The 23144-nt window shown below is 43.2% G+C and overlaps 1 protein-coding gene across 3 annotated transcripts in view; it reads left to right on the forward strand.

Annotated features, from left to right (window-relative positions):
- The first annotated feature begins 9380 nt into the window (after positions 1-9380).
- The window catches only part of GATA6 (GATA binding protein 6), a 30460-nt gene continuing 16696 nt past the window's right edge, over positions 9381-23144 (forward strand). The window contains exons 1-6 of one of the 3 annotated variants that reach the window (XM_039526214.1): positions 9381-9478; positions 10721-11637; positions 17245-17411; positions 21161-21286; positions 22388-22475; positions 22564-22670. In XM_039526214.1, the coding sequence (XP_039382148.1) occupies positions 10740-11637; positions 17245-17411; positions 21161-21286; positions 22388-22475; positions 22564-22670 (1386 nt within the window). In that variant the 5' untranslated portion in view covers positions 9381-9478; positions 10721-10739. Of the gene's footprint in view, positions 9479-9939; positions 10074-10344; positions 10390-10720; positions 11638-17244; positions 17412-21160; positions 21287-22387; positions 22476-22563; positions 22671-23144 lie in introns of those variants that run through there. The other 2 variants (XM_039526215.1, XM_039526216.1) reach the window with 2 other exon arrangements.

Consider the following 23144-nt stretch of genomic DNA (forward strand, 5'->3'; position numbering starts at 1 on the left):
CTTTAGATTTTGACAAATTGGCGTTTTCCAATGTAAAAAAACGTTACACTGGAAAATGTTCAACCTGCTATACTAATTTATGATTTTTTCCTAGCAGAGAAATAGGAAATAAAAGCTCCTGCAATAATTCTTTAGCAGTTTCTACACAGAAACTATTTTTTCTTAGTGAGGTGCAATAATTACAGTAAATTGTTTCCACTTGTCCTGAAAATATTCCTTATTAGAAGTGTTGTTTTAAAAAAAAGGGGGGGGGAAAGGGGGGAAGGAATGATGTCTGCATGACCTTTTTGCTTGGAGAAAATTGTTAGTTTGGCAATAAGGATAATGAAGGTCTGATTGGCATTTACTGTGTATTTGGTATCTGCTTCTATTACAAGAATAATAATCAGAGGTGTAAAGAACCTGTTTTAGAGAATGATTTGTGAGAATGGGGGGAGAATATAATCTCACTTTACTGGATGTAACACACTTTATAAGCTGATCATTTTGATAAGGATTGCAATGGGCTGTAATAGCTTTAGTATTTTATGTGTCTTCGATATCACTACTGGGGCTTTTATCTAGTAATGTGATTAAGACTGAATTAAAATCTTCTCCACTAATAATTAATAAACAAGTTGTATGGGGAACTAAAAGAAATAAAATCCCTGTGGGATAAATCAGATGGTGAGGGCAAGTCATCATTTTCTGTTTTAATTGACAATAATACTACTGTGGAACTGTCTAATTGTGAGGTCATTTATTTCATAGAAGACTTTTTCTCTAATTTGAAGTTCATTGTAACTAGATTAGTGGTTTGTACATTGCAATGCAGTGAACTGGTTTGGGATATTCATTCTACTTCATTGCTAATGGAGTTTCATTATATTTAAGGTCACTATGGGGCTGATCCAGCAGCATTGGAGTCAATGGGAGTTTTGCCATTGACTTCTGTGGGTGTAGGATTGGGCCCTATGAGATGGTTCTTCTCTGTTTTACAAAGAGAAACACACCACTGGACTGTACCAAAGTGAACTACTGGCCAGTGTTCCAATGACCTGGAATCAATGGAAGTTTTGGATGCTCAAGGAAGAATGAAAGAAAGGATTGTCCAGTGGGTAGAATGATAGCCTTTGGCTGGGGAGACCAACATACAATTTCCTGTTCTGTCTGTCACAGACTTCCTGTGTAAACTTGGGCAAATCACTTGAGTCTCTGTGCTTCAGTTCCCCATTTAAAACTGGGGATTATAGGGAAGTGCTATCTCCTCAGGGCATTGTGAGAATAAATACATTCAAGATCATGAGGTACCCAAATACTAATTACCAAATGGGTGCCTTAGATTGAAGAAATTCAGAATTAGACCTTGAAGGAGCTAAGCATATTTTTACCCCACCAAGAGCCGAGTGCCAGAATTTTTCCCTTCTACATATAAAATTTGTGGAAGGTAGCAGATAGATGCAAGTAGAAAGTCCATAAACACAAAGAGATAAATATGAAATTTAAAAAAACCCCAAAGCTCCCACCACCAAAATACCAACAAAATAGTGTGTGTTAACTATTCACAGAGACAAAACCAGAAGTAATAACAATCCACTACACATTATTAATAGAGTCACAGGACAATAGACTTTCTAGTTTCAAGGTATGCTGCTATTACTGAATGAAGAATAATACATAGTCCCAGGAAACAAGATAAACTATCTTACTTTTTCACTTGAACAAGAAAATATCATGCAAAAATGAAATGATGCTAAATTTAAAATCACAGAAGAATGAAAAGTTAATGTAAGGGTCTTTCAAACATTTAGATCTGTTCTGCAATGGTCATTCCACTTCTACCACATACAGTGCTCTGTTCCTCATCTCTGAAAACCTACATTTCAGAAGCTGCTTCTAGCACTGCAGATAACCAAGGGGTATATCAGACCATCAGTATTAATATTTATGCAGAAGTCACTGAAGTCACCAATGGCACAACTGGACCATGGGTGTGGGATGAAAATCATAAAAGGCAGGGGACAGGAATGAGCTGTGTCTGTACAGGTCTCCAATGGTTGTGTAGCCTTAATCCCCCCCTACCTTGGGAGATATTTCTCTCTGAGTTGATGATACAATAAGCCATGTCTCTGCAGAAACATAAAGATCAGGACATTAGTCCCCTCCCTCCATTAGAGTCTGCTCTTAACACTATTTAAGTCAATGGCAAAATTCTAATTGACTTCAGTGCTAGTAGGATCTGGCATTATCATTTTGCATTAGCACTAGCCTTAGCTAATTTGCATTAGTCCCCTTTTGTAACTGAAATTGCTATTGGAAAAAGGCTTTTGCTTTCTCAGCACTATCGCAGCGAGCAAAAGAGTCCCATTTTATCTTCATCCCAATAAGGGGAGAAAATTTGTGTTTGGAAGGTTTTGGAATGAGGGATCAGGAAGCCATAGCTGAGCATGTTGCATTGAGGGAGAGGTGTACTGCTGGGACTTGACTTGAACCTTGCTAATCCCTGCTGGCTCCAAGGGGCTGAAAGATTATATTTAGGTGTATATCACTCTGCAGAGCAGTGGAGTGCCTGTGGCCATGAGGCTGAGGCTCCCACCAGGGTCTTTGGGAAGATTTACCCACACTTCCCTGTAAATTAGATTTGTATGTTAGGGCTCATCAGGGCTCATCATTTCCTATGCATTATGGCCCTGAATCAGGAAAGTACTTTAAGCACATCTTAAACTTTAAACAGGTGTCTCGTCACTTCAGTGGATCTATTCATCTGCACATGCTTCAGTGCTTTGCTGAATCCGGGCCTATGCGCATCCCTAAAGTGTTGCTCTGTAATGAGCAAAGATGTTTTTGTTGCTGTGTGATGAGTGTAGTATGGGCTCCCCAAGTGGAATGTGCAAGGGGCTGGGAACATGTGCCTTAGATAGAAGAGATTCAGGATCTCAAGGGAGCTAACCATATAAAAATAAAGGCTTACAAAATAAGCCTACTGGAATATAAGAGAAATCTATGGTCAAAGGGAGGACAATGCTGAAGGAGATGCCAGGGAAAGCAGAGCTGCAAGTGAGTGCTCTGTCGTGAGCAGAAGGGCCAGCCAAGAGTGAGCCAGTGAAGAGACCAGGCTGGGAGTGTATAGGAAGAGGCTGTGGGACAGGAAGACAGGGAAGTTTAGGGTTTCTCAGGCTGGGAGCCCATAGTAGAGGGTGGGTGTGTTCCTCCTGTCCTGCCACCCCATGAGGAAGTATGGAAGGGGTGGATTAAAGTAGGGGGAAAGGCTGAAGACAAGGTGAAAAGGGCAGCTCTTCAGAGGGAGGGCTGTATCTAGTGGAAGAGTCTGGGTGGAAGATTTGGTTTTAGGTTTACATTGCACTTTGAGTTGAACTCCGGAAGTGGTGGACTTTGGGACTTAGCCGGAGGGCTAAGTCACTGCAGAGACTTGACAGGGTTGGGAGCTGGTGAATAACTGGCATTAAGGGGAAGCTTAGGCAGAGGCAGGGTCTCATGCCAGATTTGGGGGAGACCCTGTTACAGTCTTATTGAGATCAATATGACAGCCTGCGGAGTAAAGTACAAGGATGCCAGAATCAGGTCTCACATTTCATAAGGCACCTATGACTGTGGTTTCTAAGTGCTGGAGGAATTGAAAGCAGCAGGCAAACTGAACATAACCCCTTTATTTGTATTGACTGCCATGGGGGAAGGACTAGTCCCTTACATGTTCCAAAATGTGGAGAGTTTGTGCTTTTGTTGCAATTTTATCCCCCACAAAGGCAAAGCTGTCCCAATATTTCATACAACTGATTTGAGAAAACAAGACTGGATTGTAGTTTCTATCTTGACTGTGTAAAAAATAAACTCTGTGTCATAAAATTAAAAAACCCCACTGCTTTGGAAACTGACATAGTCAATCATTTTGACAGGAGATTTTGAAATAGGGCAGTGCTTACATAGTAATGCTAACATCATAATAACTTTTAAAAAGTTGTGCCCAGAAGAGGAAAAACTGGGGAGGAAAACTACCAAACTAAGACAATGATTTTTAAAGCTGTGTGACTGTGCTGCAATTATTGTTGGATCAATCAAGGGCTGGCCTTGCATTCCTTGGGCTTGATTCAGCACTTCTAACACACTCCTGATTTAGCAAAAGTCCCTTGATTTCAGTGTGATTGGTGGCTGTGTGAGAGCTGCTAGAAATAACATCTAGATGCAACTCTCACCATTTTAATGGACTGTTTTATTTGAAGTCCCAGCTCCTGGAGCCAGGTGATAATATGAGCATCTCAACTTAAAAAAAAAAAAGAGTTTCTTGTCCTCATGGTTATGGAGAAAAGCTTGAAAAGTGACCGGCAGGCAGCGGAGAGGCTCAGAAACCAGAAGGCAAAGAAAAAGAACCCAACATTTATTATTGAAAAAAATCTTATTAAAAAAACAACCACCACCTCCACAATTCTCTTTCCCATCGAAACACCTCCAGCTTTGAAAGACAAGTGAGCCAGGAATTTCCATGAAGAGAAACATCTCGCTGGCCTAACACAGCCGACTGGTTTCTGTAAGCCGATGGATTGTTTGTGTAGCTCGGGCTGAAAAGTTTCCGTGGAAATCACCCAAAAGCACAGCCCCGGCGAGTCCCGGGCAGGGCCAGGCCACCGGCTGCTGTGGGGAACCGCCTCCTGCTCCTGTCCGGTGTGACTCGCCGACGAGCACAATAGGAACCCGCTGAGCAGCTCGCTTAAGGTCAGCGTTTGATCGGGATTTCATGGCCGGAGACAAAACGTCCAGAAACAGCCCCAGGCACCGAAAGAGCGGAGCCCAGCTTGCAACCAACCCCTCTCTCCTTTCAAACCTCGCCCTGAAGCGTGGCTAGTTATCCAACGGGCTTTCCCCTCCCCCGGCCCGGGTGAGGGTCAGGAGACCATGATCCCCTCGCTCAAGGTGGTGGTGACACACCCGCGGGTTTCTCACCCTCTGCAGTAAATATCCCCAAAGCCCTTACGTCCATTCCTGAGCTCTGACGCCCAGCCTCCGCACCCCTGCAGCACCTCGCGGCACCTATTGGAAAATAAAAGCGGGGGGAGGACTCCCACTCCTAAAGGTGTCAACCCTTGGGATATAGACTGAGAAACGTTTGTCTTTCCAGGTACTCATGAGGGGAGGTAGGAATCATAAGAAGAGAAGGCGACCAGGGTCAAATCCTACTTAGCACCTGCTCCTCTGAAGTCCAGCCGAGCAAAACTTGGTTTCTAGTAGCTTATTCGGTCTAACTGACTGTAACCGAGTTAAATGTTGCACTGTAGGAAGAACAACATCGATAGTTTTTGTTTTTTTTAAGGATTTTTACCTTCTCGAGGCATGTTGTGTGTGTGTGAGTGTGTGTGTGTGCCTAGCTTAGAGTTTAGACTAGATTAGGTTTTAACTGTACGTATTAAATAGAAGGATTTTTAAAGGGAAGGAGAACTCGAAGGAGTCTACGAAATAGGCTGAAAATCCACTGCGTTTTCGTGTCGCCCCCAATCAATCGGTCTGGTGTAATGTCACAGTTGTTTGAGAGTGGAAATACTTCCTATCATTGGCTGGCCTTGATAACATATTTTAAAGGAGCTTGGATAAGAGACATAGTGGGGGAACTGCACAGCAGGTAGCCTTTCATAACTCCTCTGCTTATCAGCCTGGCCTAAATTTACCAGCGAGTTTTAAAGTACATTAAGTTACATAAACATGGCACGGAAAAGAATGCATTTCATCCTTTGATAGCGACCAAAGTGACCTTTACTGTATCTCACCTAGAGCCCGATTTAATTAATGCACATTCCGACACTCAACAACATTGGGAGAACCTGTGCTTGCTCGCTTTAAACATGGGCTTTGTGTTAATGGGCAGTACACTAAATTGGCTATGTCTGCTTATTTCATAAAACAAACGGCAAAGGAATCCCTCTGCTTAGCCATAAATGCTACATGGGAGAACGTTCAGAACACATTTCCGGTGGCTGGGGATATTTAGTATCAAGGAAAATTTCTAAAGCGTTACAGATGATCTGTGCTGAACAGAAGAGCCGACATTTATAACACTAAATCCAGTGTTTGCGAGAAATAAGTCGAAAGTTGGCAATAAAGGTTAACAATTGGATATGAAAACAAGCTTGTGAAGCTCTGCAAAGGATAGCTGCATAAGTTAAAGGGAGCTGCAGTGAAGGAAGGGGGCATACATTTCTCACACACTAATATATGTTATACTCTTCAGAGCTGTATTTTAGTACTCTCGCTCTTTTTTTTTTTACTTTTATTTTTAAAGCCTCTTGTGTAACCCACAGCTTTGTCAAAAGAGACTACAGGGGGTTTGAACTTGTGTATTATTGTTCACTAATCCTCTTTTCCACCGGAGCTTTCACAACCCACAAACTGAAGCGAATTATAATTTAAGAAAACAATCTCTCTCCCTCTCCCTAAATTAACTGTAGTTAATGAGTGAATTAAAATTGAGATGGGTGTAATCCAGCCAAAATAAACCACGCGCTTCCACAGAGAGCGCTGCAGAAGAGAGAAGCCAGCCTCCGCCTGCAGTGTTGTGTTAAAGAAACCCACACAACGAGGGACTCTTTCCTTCATCCAGGCTTCATCGGCCACAGAGCCTTTCGATTTGACTAATCGAAATAAACCGGAACAATCTAATGGCCGATATATTGGACTGGCTAAACAGTGATGGCTAGTCTATATGTCTGTTATTTCTGCAACTCTTCCCCTTCTCAGCCATCCCAAGATTATTAGCAGGGGCTGCTCCCCGCCCAGCCTCATTTCAATCCAGTTATTCGTTCCGTCAGATGGAGGTAAAAGATGCAGAAGAGAACCAGAGCTGAACACAGCTAGGAACGGTTTAAAGCCCGGGAGAAAACTTGCTATTTTCGCTGCTGGGTGAAAGTCCGTCAGAAGTGGGGTGCGGGGGAGGGGAGTGGCAATTAGAAATGAACAATTTAAACCAACCTGCGGTTAGTGGTTTTGGAACAAAACTGAAACGAAAAAGGGGAGGGGGGAGGTGTGGGATAATTTCCACGTTGCCTCTGACACAGTGCACAGGAGTTTCTTATCGGAGTCTAATGGAGAAAATAAAATGAAATTTGTAGCCTGGCTGTAAAGTAAACAGAGAGCTAATCAGTGATGAAAAAGTTTTGAAGTCTGGAGGGTAAATTGCAGGTCACCTCTGAGCCAGATCTCTGCCAGGCTAGAGTGTCTCTGCCCATACCTCCTCTCTTCTCTCCAGCCGGAGTAGGAGAGAAATCATGGAGAAACACGCAACATTACAACCCCTTAGTGACTCTTGCGTGCTGAGGAAGACATTTTCTTGCCTTCGACTATTTCTTTCCTCACGAGTGGCGTGAGGATATAGACTAGCGCTATTATTTAGCGGGCACAACACCCATTTAAACAAGAAACTTGTTATAAAATTGGTGAGGGATAGATCCGTGACGCATTCGTCGAAATTTCCCCTCAGTGAAAATTCAGTATCGTCACATTATATCAACCTGGATGGCTCTCCATAAACCGATGTAATACTTTCTGGTTTACTTTATCAAGGATCTGCTGGAGAATATGAACGAAAAGTAATGTCTAAAACCGATTGGTTTCACCCACTTTAGCAGAAACATTTCCTGCTAATAACCATCACGGAACGAAATTACCTTTGTCACATATCATTAAACCTTATGATAGTCTGCGTGGGTCTCTCACTTTAGCAAATCTAAACATTACTGAGAAGTATTATGGGTTACTAAAATAAAGTCAATTGGAAGACCTGCAGTTGCATTCAAGAAAATGGACCGGTTTCCAGACCTCTCTGCCTACTAAATTGATTAACTTGCATCTCAGATTAGGGGGGGAAACCCCTAATCATTTAAATCTGACACTTGTACATTAGTCAGGCAAACATGAGCGGAAAGGAATCTCCTGCAATTCAGCAGAGAAATTGTTTCTCCGAAAACAGGCTCTTTTGCTCCACAATAAATCCTCCTTCCAAATACACAACAAAATAAAGCAACGCAGTGAAACTCAAAGCACTGAACGCGCGCTCCCAGCAAACTATTACACCCAATATTTTATCCCCAATCACGCAAACTGTTCGCTTCCCACTCACCTTGCCCGGAAACCCCCCCCCCCCCCCGAGATAAACACGCTCTATCAGCAGGTTTTTAAATTGCGTCTGTCGGAACGAATAGTTTCTGATGGCTACAGGGAGGGAGACATGCTTCATCTAGCCCCCTGCTACAGCTGACTCTCTTTCTGTACAAACTGATGATGACAGATATCCAGCTGATAACCTCTGGGGATCGAAGTTATTTTAATTTCCAGTCACTTTCCTGCTAAGGACCGTATCAGTTTGTACACAGCTGAGATAAGAGAAAGAATAAGAAAGAAAGACTAAAAACGTAGCCATAATGGCTGGAGGGGACGGAGCGCGTTCTCACAGCCTGCCTTTGACTTTACCTGAGTCTTACAACAAATCGAGGATAGCTTTGATTTTTGCCAGAAAAACCCCGGGGACCTTTTGATGGCGATTCACCTGATTTCTGAATATGAAGGCAAACAACGTGTGGCTCATACAAAAAGATACACGGGCCGATTCGGTATGACCTAGGTGAAGTTCAGCCTATAGAAAAAAATAACATCATGGCCCTTGACTCTTTAAAAGTCATTTCCCGCAACCTGCGGGAAAAAATGATGGGACGGGAAATTCATCGGTGAAATGGGCTTTTAGTGAAAACAAAGCCTGACACACACTCCCCCCCACACACACTTGGTAAGACAACTCCCATATTTTCTGTATATTTATACCTCCCTACTGTGTGTTCCACTGCACGCCCCCGATGAAGTGGGTTTTAGCCCACAAAAGCGTATGTCCAAATAAATTTGTTAGTCTCCAAGCTGCCCCAAAGACTTTTGTTTTTGCTGATACAGACTAACAGGGCTACCTCTTCGAAACCTCTGTTTCTGTTCAGAGAGAAGAGAGCGATGGACGGATACTTAGCTGGACAGAATAATCTGGGGGGGTATAATTGGGCAAAGGGGTTCGATGGTGCCCCAGCTTGCATTCTATCAGCATGCAACTTTGGGATTAGTCATTGATCCCCTTTTGTAAGCATTTGCCTAACACTGATATCTCTGGAAAGTGGTTTCTGATCTCTATCTCCCCCCTCATTCAGCGCGCATCACATTGTGCCTGGTCTGCCTCTCACGCCAGAGCTGGGAGCAGCGGTGCGCCTGTCCTGTGACTAGCGCCGGGACTGGCACCCCTCCGGAGCGCAGTGTTTGTTTAGGGCTCACTGAATCCAATCAGGACTTGCTGGCTGCAGTTTTCCGGCAGGGCTGTGAGAGGCGCCTCCTCTCTCCTTTTTATAACATGAGCCGCTCGCAGTAGCCGCTGGACTCGAGTTTGCCGCTCTCCTCTCCCCTCGCTCACTGGATTAACGCCTGCTGAGACCAAAGCAAGGAAGCCAATGCGAAGCAATCACGAGAGGTTTGCTTACTGGTTTTGTTTCTTCTTGCTCTTGTCTTGATTTCAAACACGATCCGGGCTCACTGAGGGTTCTGCTGGTGCCCGAGGAGTTGCTCTGGACAGACTTCTGCTCGCTTTGCCTGGGAGCCTTATCTACCCGCCCCTTATCGCCTAGTTATCTTGCAAAGGGAGAGACGTATTTTGTGCCTGTCTGCCAGGGGGGTTTGTGTGTTGGGATTGCTATTCATGTGGTTATCTTAAGAGCCCCGAGGTGGTTTGGGAAGCTCAGAGAAGGAAACTTGCGCGTCCACTTTTGTTGCTTGAGCGACTGACACTTCCCCCTTCTCCAAACTCTCTCTTTCGCTTTCTACCCCTCTCCTCCAAGGACTTGGCACCGGGCTGGGCTGGGCTGGGGGTGTGTGGCCTGTTTTAATACTGGCTGCTCCCGCTCGTGGTGTGATCTCCGCCGGGGGCCCCAGGTTGTCTGACGTGCCGCAGTTTGCGTTTGTTGATTGTGGATTGGTGCCATTTCCAAGGTGTGCTATTGTGGGGTTGGACTTGCTACTCCAGAGGCTCCGAGTAAGTGGCGCAGGCTGGCACCAGCTTCCTCCAAAAGGTACATGCCCCTCGCCCTTCGCAGATCGCCTCTCCTGGGTGGGCTTTGCACACCCCCACCCCCGGTCCCTTTTGCGACCTTTTGTCTGAAACAAACAAAACGGAGGGAAAGACACGGATTGATGCAACGCCCCGTGTCTGTTTCCCAAGAGCTAGAGAGAACCTGACCCGTGCCATTGCTAATTGCTTTCCTCGTGGGAGGAATTCAGATGACTCATGCATCGGAAAATAAGGAAGGGGCGCGTGGGTAGCCCGCAATAAACAGCGCTCGCCCCATCCCCTTCCCCTCTCGTTTTCGATCTGCAACCCAAGATAAGGTGGGAAAGCTCAGCCTGGCGCCCTGCTCCCTGCCTACTCTACCTATTGCTGGGGGCAGCGGAGCTCGGGCCGCTAGCGCGCCCTGCTAGGAGGGTGGGGGGTGGGACGGGGGGTGTTAATGACCTTTGCTGGCTGATCCTTATTCTGCCCGGGAGCCAGACAACGCCGCAAGGCGACAGGAGCGATTAGAGGGTCTCCTCGGCTCCCAGACCCCCCCCCCGCGGGTCTCACAAAGAGGGAGACGCTGGGGGCTGTTTGCTAACTGGATTTTTCTTCTCTTTTGTGCCCCCGCCCGCGCCTTCCCCTCCCTATTCCCCTCCCGCCCCCCAGAGGCTAGACGGGGACCTGGATGGCCCTGACTGACGGCGGCTGGTGCGTGGTGAAGCGGTGCGGCGCGGACGCTGGCGACTCCTCCTGCCCCTTCCCCGCCAGGGAGCCGGGCCCCTCTCCTCCTTCGCCGGCGTCTTCCTCCTGCTGCTCCCCGGGCGAGCGCGGCTCCTCCAAGACTCCGCAGCACGAGCCCGAAGGGACCCGGCCGCCTCCTCCCGCCGCCGCCGAGGGCAGGTCCCTGCTCGCCCCCTACGTGCACTTCGGCGCCCCCCACGCGCCCAGCCTGCCCAGCTGGGAGGACATCCTGCTCTTCACGGATTTAGACCAGACCAACAAGCTGCTCTGGTCCAGCCGCGGCTCTAAGCTGAGCCCCTTCGGCGCCGAGCAGCCCGAGGAGATGTACCAGACCCTGGCGATCTCGGCCAGCCAAGGGCCGCCGGCCCCTTACGATGGATCTGCCGGCAGCTTCATGCACTCCACGGCCAGCTCCCCGGTGTACGTGCCCACCACCCGCGTGGGCTCCATGCTGCCCAGCCTCCCCTACCTCCAGGGCAGCGGGGCCGCCCAGCCCAGCCACCCGGGCAGCAGCCACTCGGTGTGGCCCCAGCCGGCCTCGGAGAGCCCCTCGTACAGCAACGGCAGCGGCTCGCACCCCTCGGGCCGCTTCCCTTACTCCCCCAGCCCGCCCATGGCCAACGGGGCCTCCCGAGAGCCGGGGGGCTACAGCAACAGCCTCAATGCCAGGGACCAGTACAGCCCGCTGGGCAGGCCTCTGAACGGATCTTACCCCGGCCACTACCCCTCCTATGTGGGACCCCAGCTCACCCCGGCCTGGCCCACGGGACCTTTTGAGAACTCCATGCTGCACTGTCTGCAAAGCCGAGCCACCCCGATCCCGGTGCGGGCTCCCAGCGCAGGTAAGAGCTCCCAGGCCCCGCCACGGGCGTGGGTCTGTGTGAAGGGCCGGCCGGGCTCTGGAGGGATACAGCAGGAACGAAATGACCCCAGAGGAGGCGGGGGAGGGGGGTTCCCTGCAAGGGGAGGGGAGCTGGGGCGGCATTTTCGGTGTGTGGCCAGCCTGTGTTTTCTGCTGCCAGGCTGGAGCTGTGGTTGTGCAGAGGGGAGGAAGTGACAGGGAAGCAGATGGCACCGAAGTAGAATTATTAGTCCCGATTTGTGTATCCTTTGAGGAGGTGTATTGGAAGAGGTCGGTGTCTTTTGGAGACCATTTTAAGATCCTGGGGTGTGGGGTTTGTTGTTGTTGTTTTTTAAGGGGAGGATAAAGGTGCCAGTAGAAGCCGTTTCATTAACATAAACACATTCTTCGAATGAAGATGCATAAAGTTTGGTAAATAGGAATCCTAAAAGGCCGCTAACCTTCAGGTGTCTTTTGGAATAAGTTTTCTCTCCTGAATTGTGTGCAGGGACAGTGGTTTGGAAGGGATCAGTGGAAGTATTTTGAGACCCCCTATTCTTTTGGTGTTTTTGAATGGTGTGGCTTTGGTGATAATAGCAGGCAGGGGGGCGGTAATACAAACGTATCTTTTGGAATAAAACGCATCTGAAGTGAGTTTTTTTACTCACCAAAGTTTATGCCCAAATAAATCTGTTAGTCCTTAAGGTGCCACGGGACTCCTTGTTGGTTTTTTTTTTTAAATAAACGTTACTGCCTTTTTGAATTTTTTTTTAAAATGGCATCAATTGGGAGTATTTTAATCGGCGTTTTAAGCCTGGTCTTTTTTTGAAAGAAAAGAGTTGGTTAATGTAAGTCATTTCCTGATGTCTCTTTATTGTATATTCGTGCTTCCCCGTATTAACATAATTCGATTAAGAAATAGTGAAAAATGCAGTGTAAATTACATCTTCTATTCGGAATAAACGATTCAGGCACATTACAGAGACTTGTTCAATGGATGTTTGTGATTTCCAAAGGCAAATCCAAAGCCAGTTAGTGTTAGCAATTTTTAAATTAAAATCAATGGGAATTTCTGTTTTAAAACCGCTGGCACAGTCAGGCTCCCAGTGGCGGAATTTACTGATGTCAGCGTCTTTTTAGCAAAAGAAATTATACGTGTCATTAAATTAACTGTAGGATTGAAGATTGAGTTACTTTGCGATGATTTTTGGTAATTGCAATCTCTTCAACTTCTTTCAGTCAGAATATAATTTTGCGCTTGCTTTTGCCTATCACAGTACTGCTAGTAAATATTTTATGCACATGGATTCAGTATCATTTTCCTTCTAAACAACAGACGGTACCACCTAAAAATCTTTTCATCGTTCCATAAACAATCCCTCTCTAGGCCCCCAATGCAACATATTTGATTTAGGCATTTTAAGTCCCACTCTCGTGTTTACTAACATGACACAGAGAATGAAGATGATTAATTTTTTTAGAGATAGCAGCGAAAGAGCAAAGCAAAGCAGAACACCCTCCTCTCGTGCAACACGAACGTTGAGTGTCAGGACTTTAAAAGTTAAAGTGGAAAACACGGAGATAACCGGCCTGGATCAAATCCGCAAGGAAGCAACCATATCATCTGCCTAAGGAGAGGGCTATGGGAATGGAAATTCTCATAGACAAATGAGGGCGGAGGGAAAAAGGCTCATGGATAGGTTTGAAGCGGAAGGAAGGAATGGGTAATCCTAAACAGAAAGAGGTTAAGGAAGAAGGGTTAGATCATTCTGCAAGGAAGGGCGAGCGGACACATTTCTGTTTCCGGATCACTGGTTCTCCTTCGCAAATACCCGATGTACTTTCCTTATGTATTCTGCAAGACACCGATTTGATTTTTGGTTCGTTTACACACACTGTCAAAACGATTAAATCGGTGGTATATCCCACCCTGGTCCCTACAATCCTGTCTTTGGAAAAGTGGTGATAATATAATATGAAGTGTAATATGTTTACTCCCTGCCTTAAAACGGCCGGGAAAGTAGTTCCGCTAATTTCACTGGGTATAATTCAATGTTTCTAACTGTTCCCCCATAAACTTTCCCGAAGATGAATTTGTGACCTTGCGACCGAAAAGGTGTGGGCATGTGCAAGGTGGGGAGGGGGGCATTGGCTGCTGGAGATACAGAGCCTTCAAAACAGGGGTAAGGTCTTACTGTAAAGGAAATAAGACTCTAGGCAAGATCCAGAACAGGAACAACCAAAGTGTGTGTGTGTGTATCCGAACCACAAAGTGCAGGTGTCCTGGCAGTCACCAAACCTCAAAATCTCTTTCTTCTCCCCTTCTCCCCATTCAGGTTTAGACTAAATTCAGAGTAGCGTGTGAATGCAATCTGTTTCTAATGGTTGTGAGTGAGGTGATATCTTTTATTGGACCACTTCTGTTGGCGAGAAAGACACACTTTCCCGCTTACATAGAGTTGTCCTTCAGGTCTAGGTAAGGATGAAAACTCTGTGTAAGCTCCAAAGCGTGTCTCTCTCACCAGCTGACCTGGCCCAATACAAGATATAACCTCACCCACCTTGTCTCTCTAATATCCTGGGACCAACACGGCTCCAACTACACTGCATGTATTGGCGTGAGAAATATTATCGCAGCACAAAGGCCTTCTGTATGGTTTCCCCTTCAATTAGTTTATTTAAGAAGATGTCAAGGTCTAGTATATGCTTGATATAACACATTAAAATAGAAGCGAATCAACGGATTAGAGTGATCCACAGATTGAGGTTCTCTTATGCTATCCCTTTAGTACACATGTTCATTTATTAAGAGTTCTCTGTAAAGCATTCTTAGAGCTCCCTCCCGCAACTTTAGCTCAGGAAACATCCCCATTGACTTGGGCCTGTAATATATTATAATAATTATGACGTTTAATGTTCTGGGCGCTTGCTGTAATACAATCACTATATACCGATAGCACAAACACCATTTACAATATCTATTATAGATTTGTGTAGGTCTCCTAATATTTCCATGAACACTTTTATTCCCGGGTAGGAACTCAAAGGAAAGAAATCCGTCTTGTTGTAGAGGAAAATAATAAGGGAGATTTGCACAAAGTTAAAAAATAAAACTTAAACCCCATAACCGATTCCATCACATCACTTCTGACTAATGATAAAAATAGTTTTCTGTTTCTGCAAGTTAGACTCCCGCATTTAAAATGGATCCAACCATAAACGTTTTATCAAATAAAAAGATCAGCACTCAGAACACATGCAGTGTGTGCAATCAAGCTCTTTTTTTAAATGTAAGGCAAGAGTATTGTGGAATTCTCATAACTTAATGGAATCAGAATTCTCATAAATAATGCAATGACAGAATTCTCATAACTTGTAAGAGTTTCTAAGCTTTTACTGAACAATTAAAGCTATATTCTTTTATTATAGTTATAAATATATCTAGCATGGATTAAGGAAAAACTATTCTAAAGGCTAGAGAAATATTACCTCCATAGAATTTCTTTTCATAGGTATGAAGGTAACATTTTAAAGTAAACAATTGGAAAAAATAACTGTTTAACTCCAGTGTCCTTGAAGCCTGAAGCATTTCACTGATTACAGTATTCAATGGCGGCTTTTAGTGCAAAGATTAATAAATCTTAGTGATGTGTTAAGAGTTACAAGCTGACAGTGTAATTTGAACTGTGGTCTCTGGACTCTGCCATGTTCTGATTTCATTTTAACTTGTAATTTTTGTAAATGAAGGGAGGAGAAAAAATTGGGGGGGGGGACAAGGGAGGCGGAAATACAATTTCTTTCTAGGCGAAGTACATTTAGTATAATCAAACAGTTATATCAACGCTTATTTGACATTTACAAGATCTCTTTCACTTTAGGGAACACAAAGCTAATATGTGAAACATAAACGAGTAACCTCATGACGAACAAAGTCAGGTAGAACAGGGCATTAAAAGGGGCGAGAATCAATTGTGACTTCTGCAACAATGGCTTCCTCCTCTCTTAAACTAAGAAAGTGATGCAGAGGTAAAACATTTTAAATGATCTCTGTACAATATATGTATGTACATACATACTTATACACATATTTAATTGATCTTTATCTTTAAAATATGAAGAGATGAATCAGATAAAAGAAAGGTTTCCAGACGAGGAAATGTTTGGTTGTTATAGTTGGGATTTATTTATTCTTTGCCTAACATGTATATCTTTATTAACTGTTTAGTAGTTAATAGAGCCCTGTGATAAAATGTTAGGTATTTTTCCACTTAGTATATTTATTAATAATTAGATTTAGTTTCTCCCCCCCCCACAATAAGGTCAGATTTTTGTCTCAACTACAGATTTAGTAAAATCCAGTTAGCAAAGACTTTTTTGTATTGAAGTTTTAATAAGTCGCAAAGCATTTTTTTCCCAGTAAGAATCTAAAACGATCAAACACTTTTGCTCAGTCGTGACTGAGAATTATTTGACAAAAATAACTTCACTTCTAATTTACTATGATTACACTTAGACTCCCAAGTGGACTTTCAAAGGTGGATATTTTGGCAACGAACATAATAGTTTTGAACACCCGCTCCATATTTATTCTGAGTAAAGATATCTCTGCCCGGTGTAAATGCCTTTTAATTTATTGCTTCTTTCTACACTATAAATAAATAATTGACATAAATACCGCGAGCAATTCTGATTGAAAATAGACTCTGTTCAATATAGGCATACAAAAAGTTACTAAAATTCTGAAATCCAAATAAGTTTGCCAAACTAAACGAAAATTGGTAAATATCGCACTGTGTGATTTTCAGTTTCAAATGTACGCGATTGGATCTTTAACTGACCCAGCAGTCCTGTCCTGCGGTTTTCACCACGGCAAAATTCTCGTTGTGATCAACGTGAGAAGGATCACGTAGGGGAAAAAAATCCCACCTTGTGGTTTAACACTATTCTTTTAACTAGGAATTAAAACGTTGTTCTTCGGTCTCTCTCTCTGTGTAGAGTTTTTGTCACGCTCTCTCATGAGAGGAACATTTGTATCAAGGCCCCTGTTCATTAAAAACATCATCAGGCGATGCTTTAAACAGCTGCAGCGGACAGCGCTGACCGAAATGGTGAGAGATTCAGAGTAGGGTCCCTGCGCTGTTGTGACCGGAGGAGCTAAGGGCTGGAAACTGGGGGGTTCAGCCTGGCCTGGGGCTTTCAGATCGCGAGCAAGCCCCCGGGGACAGATGGTAAATGGGTCACTTTAGTTCGTCTGCCAAAGGCGCATTTTGCTGCGCCAGGAGAGCCGTGACCTGAGCCTGTGCTAGGCTCCGAAGAGCAAATGACGAAGCAGGTTGGGGTGGGGGTATCTCAGGGCTTTGCACGACTTCACTTTAAAATGGCTCTGATGAGGATGAGTCAAAGGGAGGAAGCGGAGGGCAAAGCCCGCTGGGGCTGGGCAAGTTTCCTGCTGCCGTCCTGTTGCGCAATGCCCCGAGCCCGGCCCGCAGAGCGAGCAACCTCTGCCCGCTGATTTCTGCGGCTCCTAAGCCCGCTCCCCCCGGCTGACAGCACAGCGGGGGATGGTTGCATTGTTAACTCGCCTTCCTTTGACTGTGTCCCCTCCTAGACCTGCTGGAAGATCTGTCCGAGAGCCGGGAATGTGTGAACTGCGGCTCCATTCAGACCCCTCTGTGGAGAAGGGACGGCACCGGCAACTATCTGTGCAACGCCTGCGGGCTGTACACCAAAATGAACGGCCTAAGCAGGCCCCTCATCAAACCCCAGAAGAGAGTGGTGAGTGAGTGAGCGAGCGCCAGGCACAGACGGCTGGGAGCCAGCCTCGTTCCACATTCCAGCCCTCCCTCCCCCAAAACCGGAGTCACACCTTTTGAGTGTGAACGGCCGCTGACATCATAGGCCTTCAAATACCGACTCCTGTTCCTAGGGCTTGAGCCTGCAGTCCTAGCTGCCACAATTTGCCCTTTAGCTCCCTCTGCCCACTCACACAGTCCCTGATCCTGCCAGGTTCCCACTGAAGTCCATAGCAAAACTCCCATTGAGAGCTAACTATGCAGGGACAGGCCTTCAGTGCCCACAGCTTTCGCTGGAGCCAGTGGGAGCCCCCTGTGCTTCAGCACCTTGTAGGCTCAGGCTCAGGGTGACCCTGTCCTGACAGGCAGAAAATTAGTTCAACACAGTGGAAAAGCCCCTTTAACGTGGGTGAAGTTGCAGGCTAACCTGTGAAAAGATGTGTTAGCCTTAGCCGGTTGTGCTGTAACCTAGGTTCCCCCTATGCAGCCTTCTTGCTGTCCTTCTGGTGCTTCAGTCCAGCGTTGCTGCCTGGCTCATCTTTAAGTCATAATTATGTTGGAGCATAAACTGGGGAAATAAAGTTCACCCTTTGGGTGGTTTTTTTAAATTGATAAACCCCCCTCAGAGAAGCAACGCAGATTTTAAAAAATACACACTGAAAATATCAGACGTTTCAGTTTTTTGCAATGTTGAAAATTGTTTGTCCAGGGAGCTAGAAATTCTAAAGATGTACCTTGTCTGTGAAAAGCTCATTTCTCTGGATCTGGGGGATTTTTGTTTATATAATTAAAGGAAAACCAATTGCTTAAACAAGATAAAAACCTTTGTTTTTTGTTTTACTGCTAAAAATGAACCATTATTTGTCAAAAATGCACATTGAAAGCCCCAGAGAAACAAACACCACAGACCAGAACCCCAGTTTATAATTCGGCACTGGTACTGAAGAGGGAAGGAGAAAATGGAACAAGAGGGCACTGCAGACTGTTTTTAATAAATCTGGGTTGAGGAGGGTAAAGAAAGAGAATTCTCCTTTTGATAATTGCCATTAGTGGGATAGTTATAATGAGTGATGTTAACCCAATCCAAACTGGTGCTTGGACCCCGGTGTCTTCGGTGTGGGATAAACTGATCAAGGTTCAAGACCCCTTCAATCACCCCAGCTGTTGCAGTTCCTTCATATTTCTACTGTATAAAAAGAAATGCCATTCTTTGTTAAACAACAATTCTATCACCATCCTCTACAACATTTTCTGTAACTGGGGGAAAAAAAACATTTGACGAGCTTTTAAAAGCCACATTTTCTTCATCATGTCAACATTCATCTGGTGAAGTGCCCTTGAGCCAAAGAATTAATTAAAGCCAAAAGTTAATTACTGTTGGATGCTCAATTTCTTAACTGGTTATTTAGCAAATTTCATTAAGTAAGGCTAATTAGCAGGAACAAATGCAGAACATGAGGTCAGATCCTCAGCTGCTGTAAACAATCATAGCTTTCCTAACTTTAAGGCCATGGAACCAGATATACCCGAGCTGAGGATCTGGTCCATGGTGTTCCTGGTTTTCGTGCGTGCATATAGAAAACAGTAAATTGCAGCGATTTCAATCTGACACCTCAATGAAACAAACGTTTTACAGTGTTCAATGAAAAATATAGTCATAATCTATTCCAAATAAAGACACCCAAATGAATATATATGATTGTATATTAATATATCTGGAAGTATATAACAAAAAATGGTTTGAAAGATGATAAGCATGTTTTGGCCCTTGTCCTACTGTTACTGAAGTCAGTGGTAAAACTCCTGCAGCAGGAAAGCCAAGATTTTATTCATTTTAGTGCCAAAACTTTTTGAAAGTTAAATAGTTTTTTAGATAAATTAGATTTTACTACAACAGTGATGCAGAAAATGATAGAAACCAGAGAATATAAAATATATTGAGCCTTATGCCAATTTTCATGCAAACAAAAATAAAAGAAAAACAAAAAAATTGTAATAAGATCCAACTATGTAAATTTTAGAAAATGCAGCATATACATTGGGGCCAAATTCTGGTCATGTTACACACACAAAAGTAATTAATATGACCAATTCTGTTTCAGTACTAATTATTTGCTACAGTATTTTCAGTGTTGCCTTAAATTGGTACATACTGAAACCAGAGCTTGTTGATTATCTTCAATATGCAGCCCGTAATGACTTTTAGATTCAAAGTTCACAGTCAAAGCAATTATATTTAATTTATAATTCTCTTTACAACTGTGATGTAAAGTTACATCTCACTACTTAGTGACACAACTGGATAGAATTCAAGAGACCTGAAAAATACTTATAATTCTGAAAACATTATTTTTTGTTTTCTGTGTGGCAGGTGCTGTATCAAAGGTCTCCAGATATTTTGAGCAAACGAACAGTAAATGATACAAATGGAAAGGGCGTATGCCCAATAAATTAGTTCTTGTTGTGGACTCTTTATGGTCATGATGGGCTGAATGCAGTGCATTGAAACTGACTGTTCTATGCAAATCTTTTCAGCCTGCAAACATAGCTAGTCCCTGATTTTTTGACATTGCAATACTTTGTAAAATAACAGATTTATGATGTAGCTTGAATTCCTTGCTTGTGATGAATGTGAAAGAGAGCGCTTGTTACAGGAACGTTTATAACCCATTCACCTTCATTTCACATGTTTATGAGGACTGGCTTCACTTATGATATATAGTCTGCAGTCATAAAGCTCTTTGTTATATGGTTATTTCTGATATAAGGTTGCTTCATCTTGGCTCCAAACTCCACTGAAGAGTGTCATAAATGGCTTGTTTATAATATGGACCTTGCTGTCACACACCAATTTACTGACTTCCTAGAACATTCACACACAGAGAGTGAGCACTGTTCTGTAAAGCATGTTCCTGAAGTATGTTGTTTTTCATTTGGTGATAAATATGTTTTTACAAAAATGACACTGTTTGTTGTACATATTAAGTCCCTTTGATATCTGTTCCATATTCCTTTTCCATGTCAAAACAAAAGTTTGCAGCTGTCAGCCCTTCAGGTGAAGTTCAGCCTGTGAAAATTGAGCTGTCTTTTTGCTTTAAACAGAATCCCTGCCATACTGGAATGTTCATTTTTCACTGCTGATGTAGGAAGGTCATTAAAAGAAGCTGATGTTTCTCAAACCAATTTAAGGCAATGCTTAAAAAGTAGGCAATTTAAGGCAACACAAAGTGCTGTGTCAAAACCATTACTTTACAGTAGCACATTATGAAAAGGGAGAGTGCTCTTGAGAGCTCCACAGAAGAGACTTATGTGCACTGCCCAGTTTTCGTTTTGATGGAAATCTGTTGAAAAACTTTGCAGCTGCCTTTTATATCCAACTTATCAGAGGAAGTGATGAGATCCCGTTGTCTGAACACACAATTGGTGATCAGAAACTCCTGAGTTCTAATTTTGCCTCTCCAGAATTGGGAAAATCACATTACCTCTTTACATAAGTTTCCTTGTTTGTAAAATGAGGATAATCATACCCACATTTTTGGGGTGGGTGGAGGGCTTAATTAGATAAGGTTGTGAAGCAGCTCACAGAAGCTAAATGTTATTATATTGACTTTGTATTACACATAGCTTTGGTAAACCAGTTACCAGTCTATTCCTCTCCAGCTGTTAAGTGGCAAAGTACATTTGTTTGTATTTGTTTGTTTATTTTTTTTGTTTACTTGTGCTCCCCTCTAGCCTTCATCGAGACGACTTGGTTTGTCTTGTGCCAACTGTCACACCACAACCACAACCCTGTGGCGTAGGAATGCAGAGGGCGAGCCAGTATGCAATGCCTGTGGCCTTTATATGAAACTTCACGGGGTAGGCAGCTATTTCAGTCCACATTTGATTCCTGTTTAGTAATCCTCATATGGAACATCAATTGACTTCAGTGTGCAGAGCGCTAACAGGAGCAGGCTCCACGGACTTGAGTCTACGCTCGTTGAAGTCACTGGCAAAATTCCCTTCGACTTTAATGTTGCAGGATCAGAGCCTAAATGAGGCGATCATAAAAATTCTGTAAATGTTTGTTAAATTGAAGAATAAGATGAAATTGTTTCAGAATGTCATTTGTTAGTAAATTGTTGGTTATACTTTTTCAGCAAATGTAGAAAAATAATGTAAGAAAATAACTGTACTGTGAATATAATGGAATCCATTTAGCGCTAGACTCTGGGAAATCTTATGAGTAAAGTTATACACAGGTATAAGTGTTTGAAGGATTGGGGTTTTAGAATGTATCAATACTTTGTCCAGCATTAAAAAAAAAGAAATTAAGTGATGGTTATAAAACATTATAATCACATCACTTACATGAATTGATTATATTTTCCAAAGCTTTTTTTAATTAGGTAAGTGATATTAATTTTGAATACATATTTTCTGTTTAAAAGGTATGTTAATTGTGCTTTTAATGACCCAGACTTCAAAGCAGCTATTTACGCATTTTCTTGGTATAAAGATAAGCTTGAATATGCTGCATTAGTTCACATGGATAAATACTTTAAAAGAATATATATTACGTTTTAAAGACCCATCCTACAAGCACTTAGGTCAAGGCCTGTTCATGCACAATTGGAGTCAATAGGAACAGGATCGGGCCCTTCATGTATATCTGTTTTCCAGGATCAGCCTCTAAATCCGTAGGATCCAGTCCTGTTGTCCTTACTTAGGAAAATCTCCGGCTGAAGTAAATGAGAGATTTGCCTAAGTAAAAACTTCAGGCTTTTTGGAATCATGGCTAGAACACTGGAAAAAATAGTTATTTTTTGGAGAGTAGAGTCTGTATAATCATACAAATGCTTTAAAATAGTTGATTTCAATTGATTTAGTTGGTAGCACCATTTGATCTTATGGTAAAATTTCTGCTGAGTGCTGTACATGCAAATCTTTATGATCTGTGCTGATTTTCCCCTCCCCCAGGTTCCTCGGCCTCTTGCCATGAAAAAAGAAGGAATTCAAACTAGAAAGCGAAAACCAAAGAACATAAATAAGTCAAAGACGTGTTCTGGTAAATATTGTAAGATAGGATATTTGGATGTAAGCATTTTGTCATACTGGAAAATATTTGTTTCTAATCACAATTACTTCTGTTGCAGGTAACAATAATAACGCAGTTCCTATGACTCCAACATCCACGTCTTCTACTAACTCAGATGATTGTAGTAAAAATGCTTCCCCTAGCACACAAACTACAGCCTCGGGGGTAAGTGATAAAATAGTATCTTTATTTGTAAGCAAGCTGATCACTGTACAGTATGTTATCTCAGCTTTTATCTTATCTAGCAGTACAATAATCTAAACAAACTTTTCAGTTTTGTTAGCTGATACAGGAGCAAGAATTTCTGAGGAAATTACATATAAATGTAAACAAAACGACAAGCTGAAGTACTTTACAGACCTCTTAATTAAGATCTATATAAATTTTATGATTAAATCAACCAAAGCTTAAACAAAAACATTTTGTTTTGAAGAGTTTAAATTGTTTTATCTTAAAACCATTTTTTTTAGACATAATAACAATGCACGGCATAGTGACAACATCAATAACATTAGTGCACATAACACAAATTCCTTGAATGCTGGCCAGCGTGCGTGTATAATTCAAGGCACCACCCATCTCATCTTTTTCAAAAGTTATTTAAAAACCTGTGCATGCATTACGCACACAGAACTCCCT

Source organism: Mauremys reevesii, linkage group 2, assembly GCF_016161935.1.
Source record: "Mauremys reevesii isolate NIE-2019 linkage group 2, ASM1616193v1, whole genome shotgun sequence".
In the NCBI taxonomy this organism is placed as follows: Eukaryota; Metazoa; Chordata; order Testudines; family Geoemydidae; genus Mauremys; species Mauremys reevesii.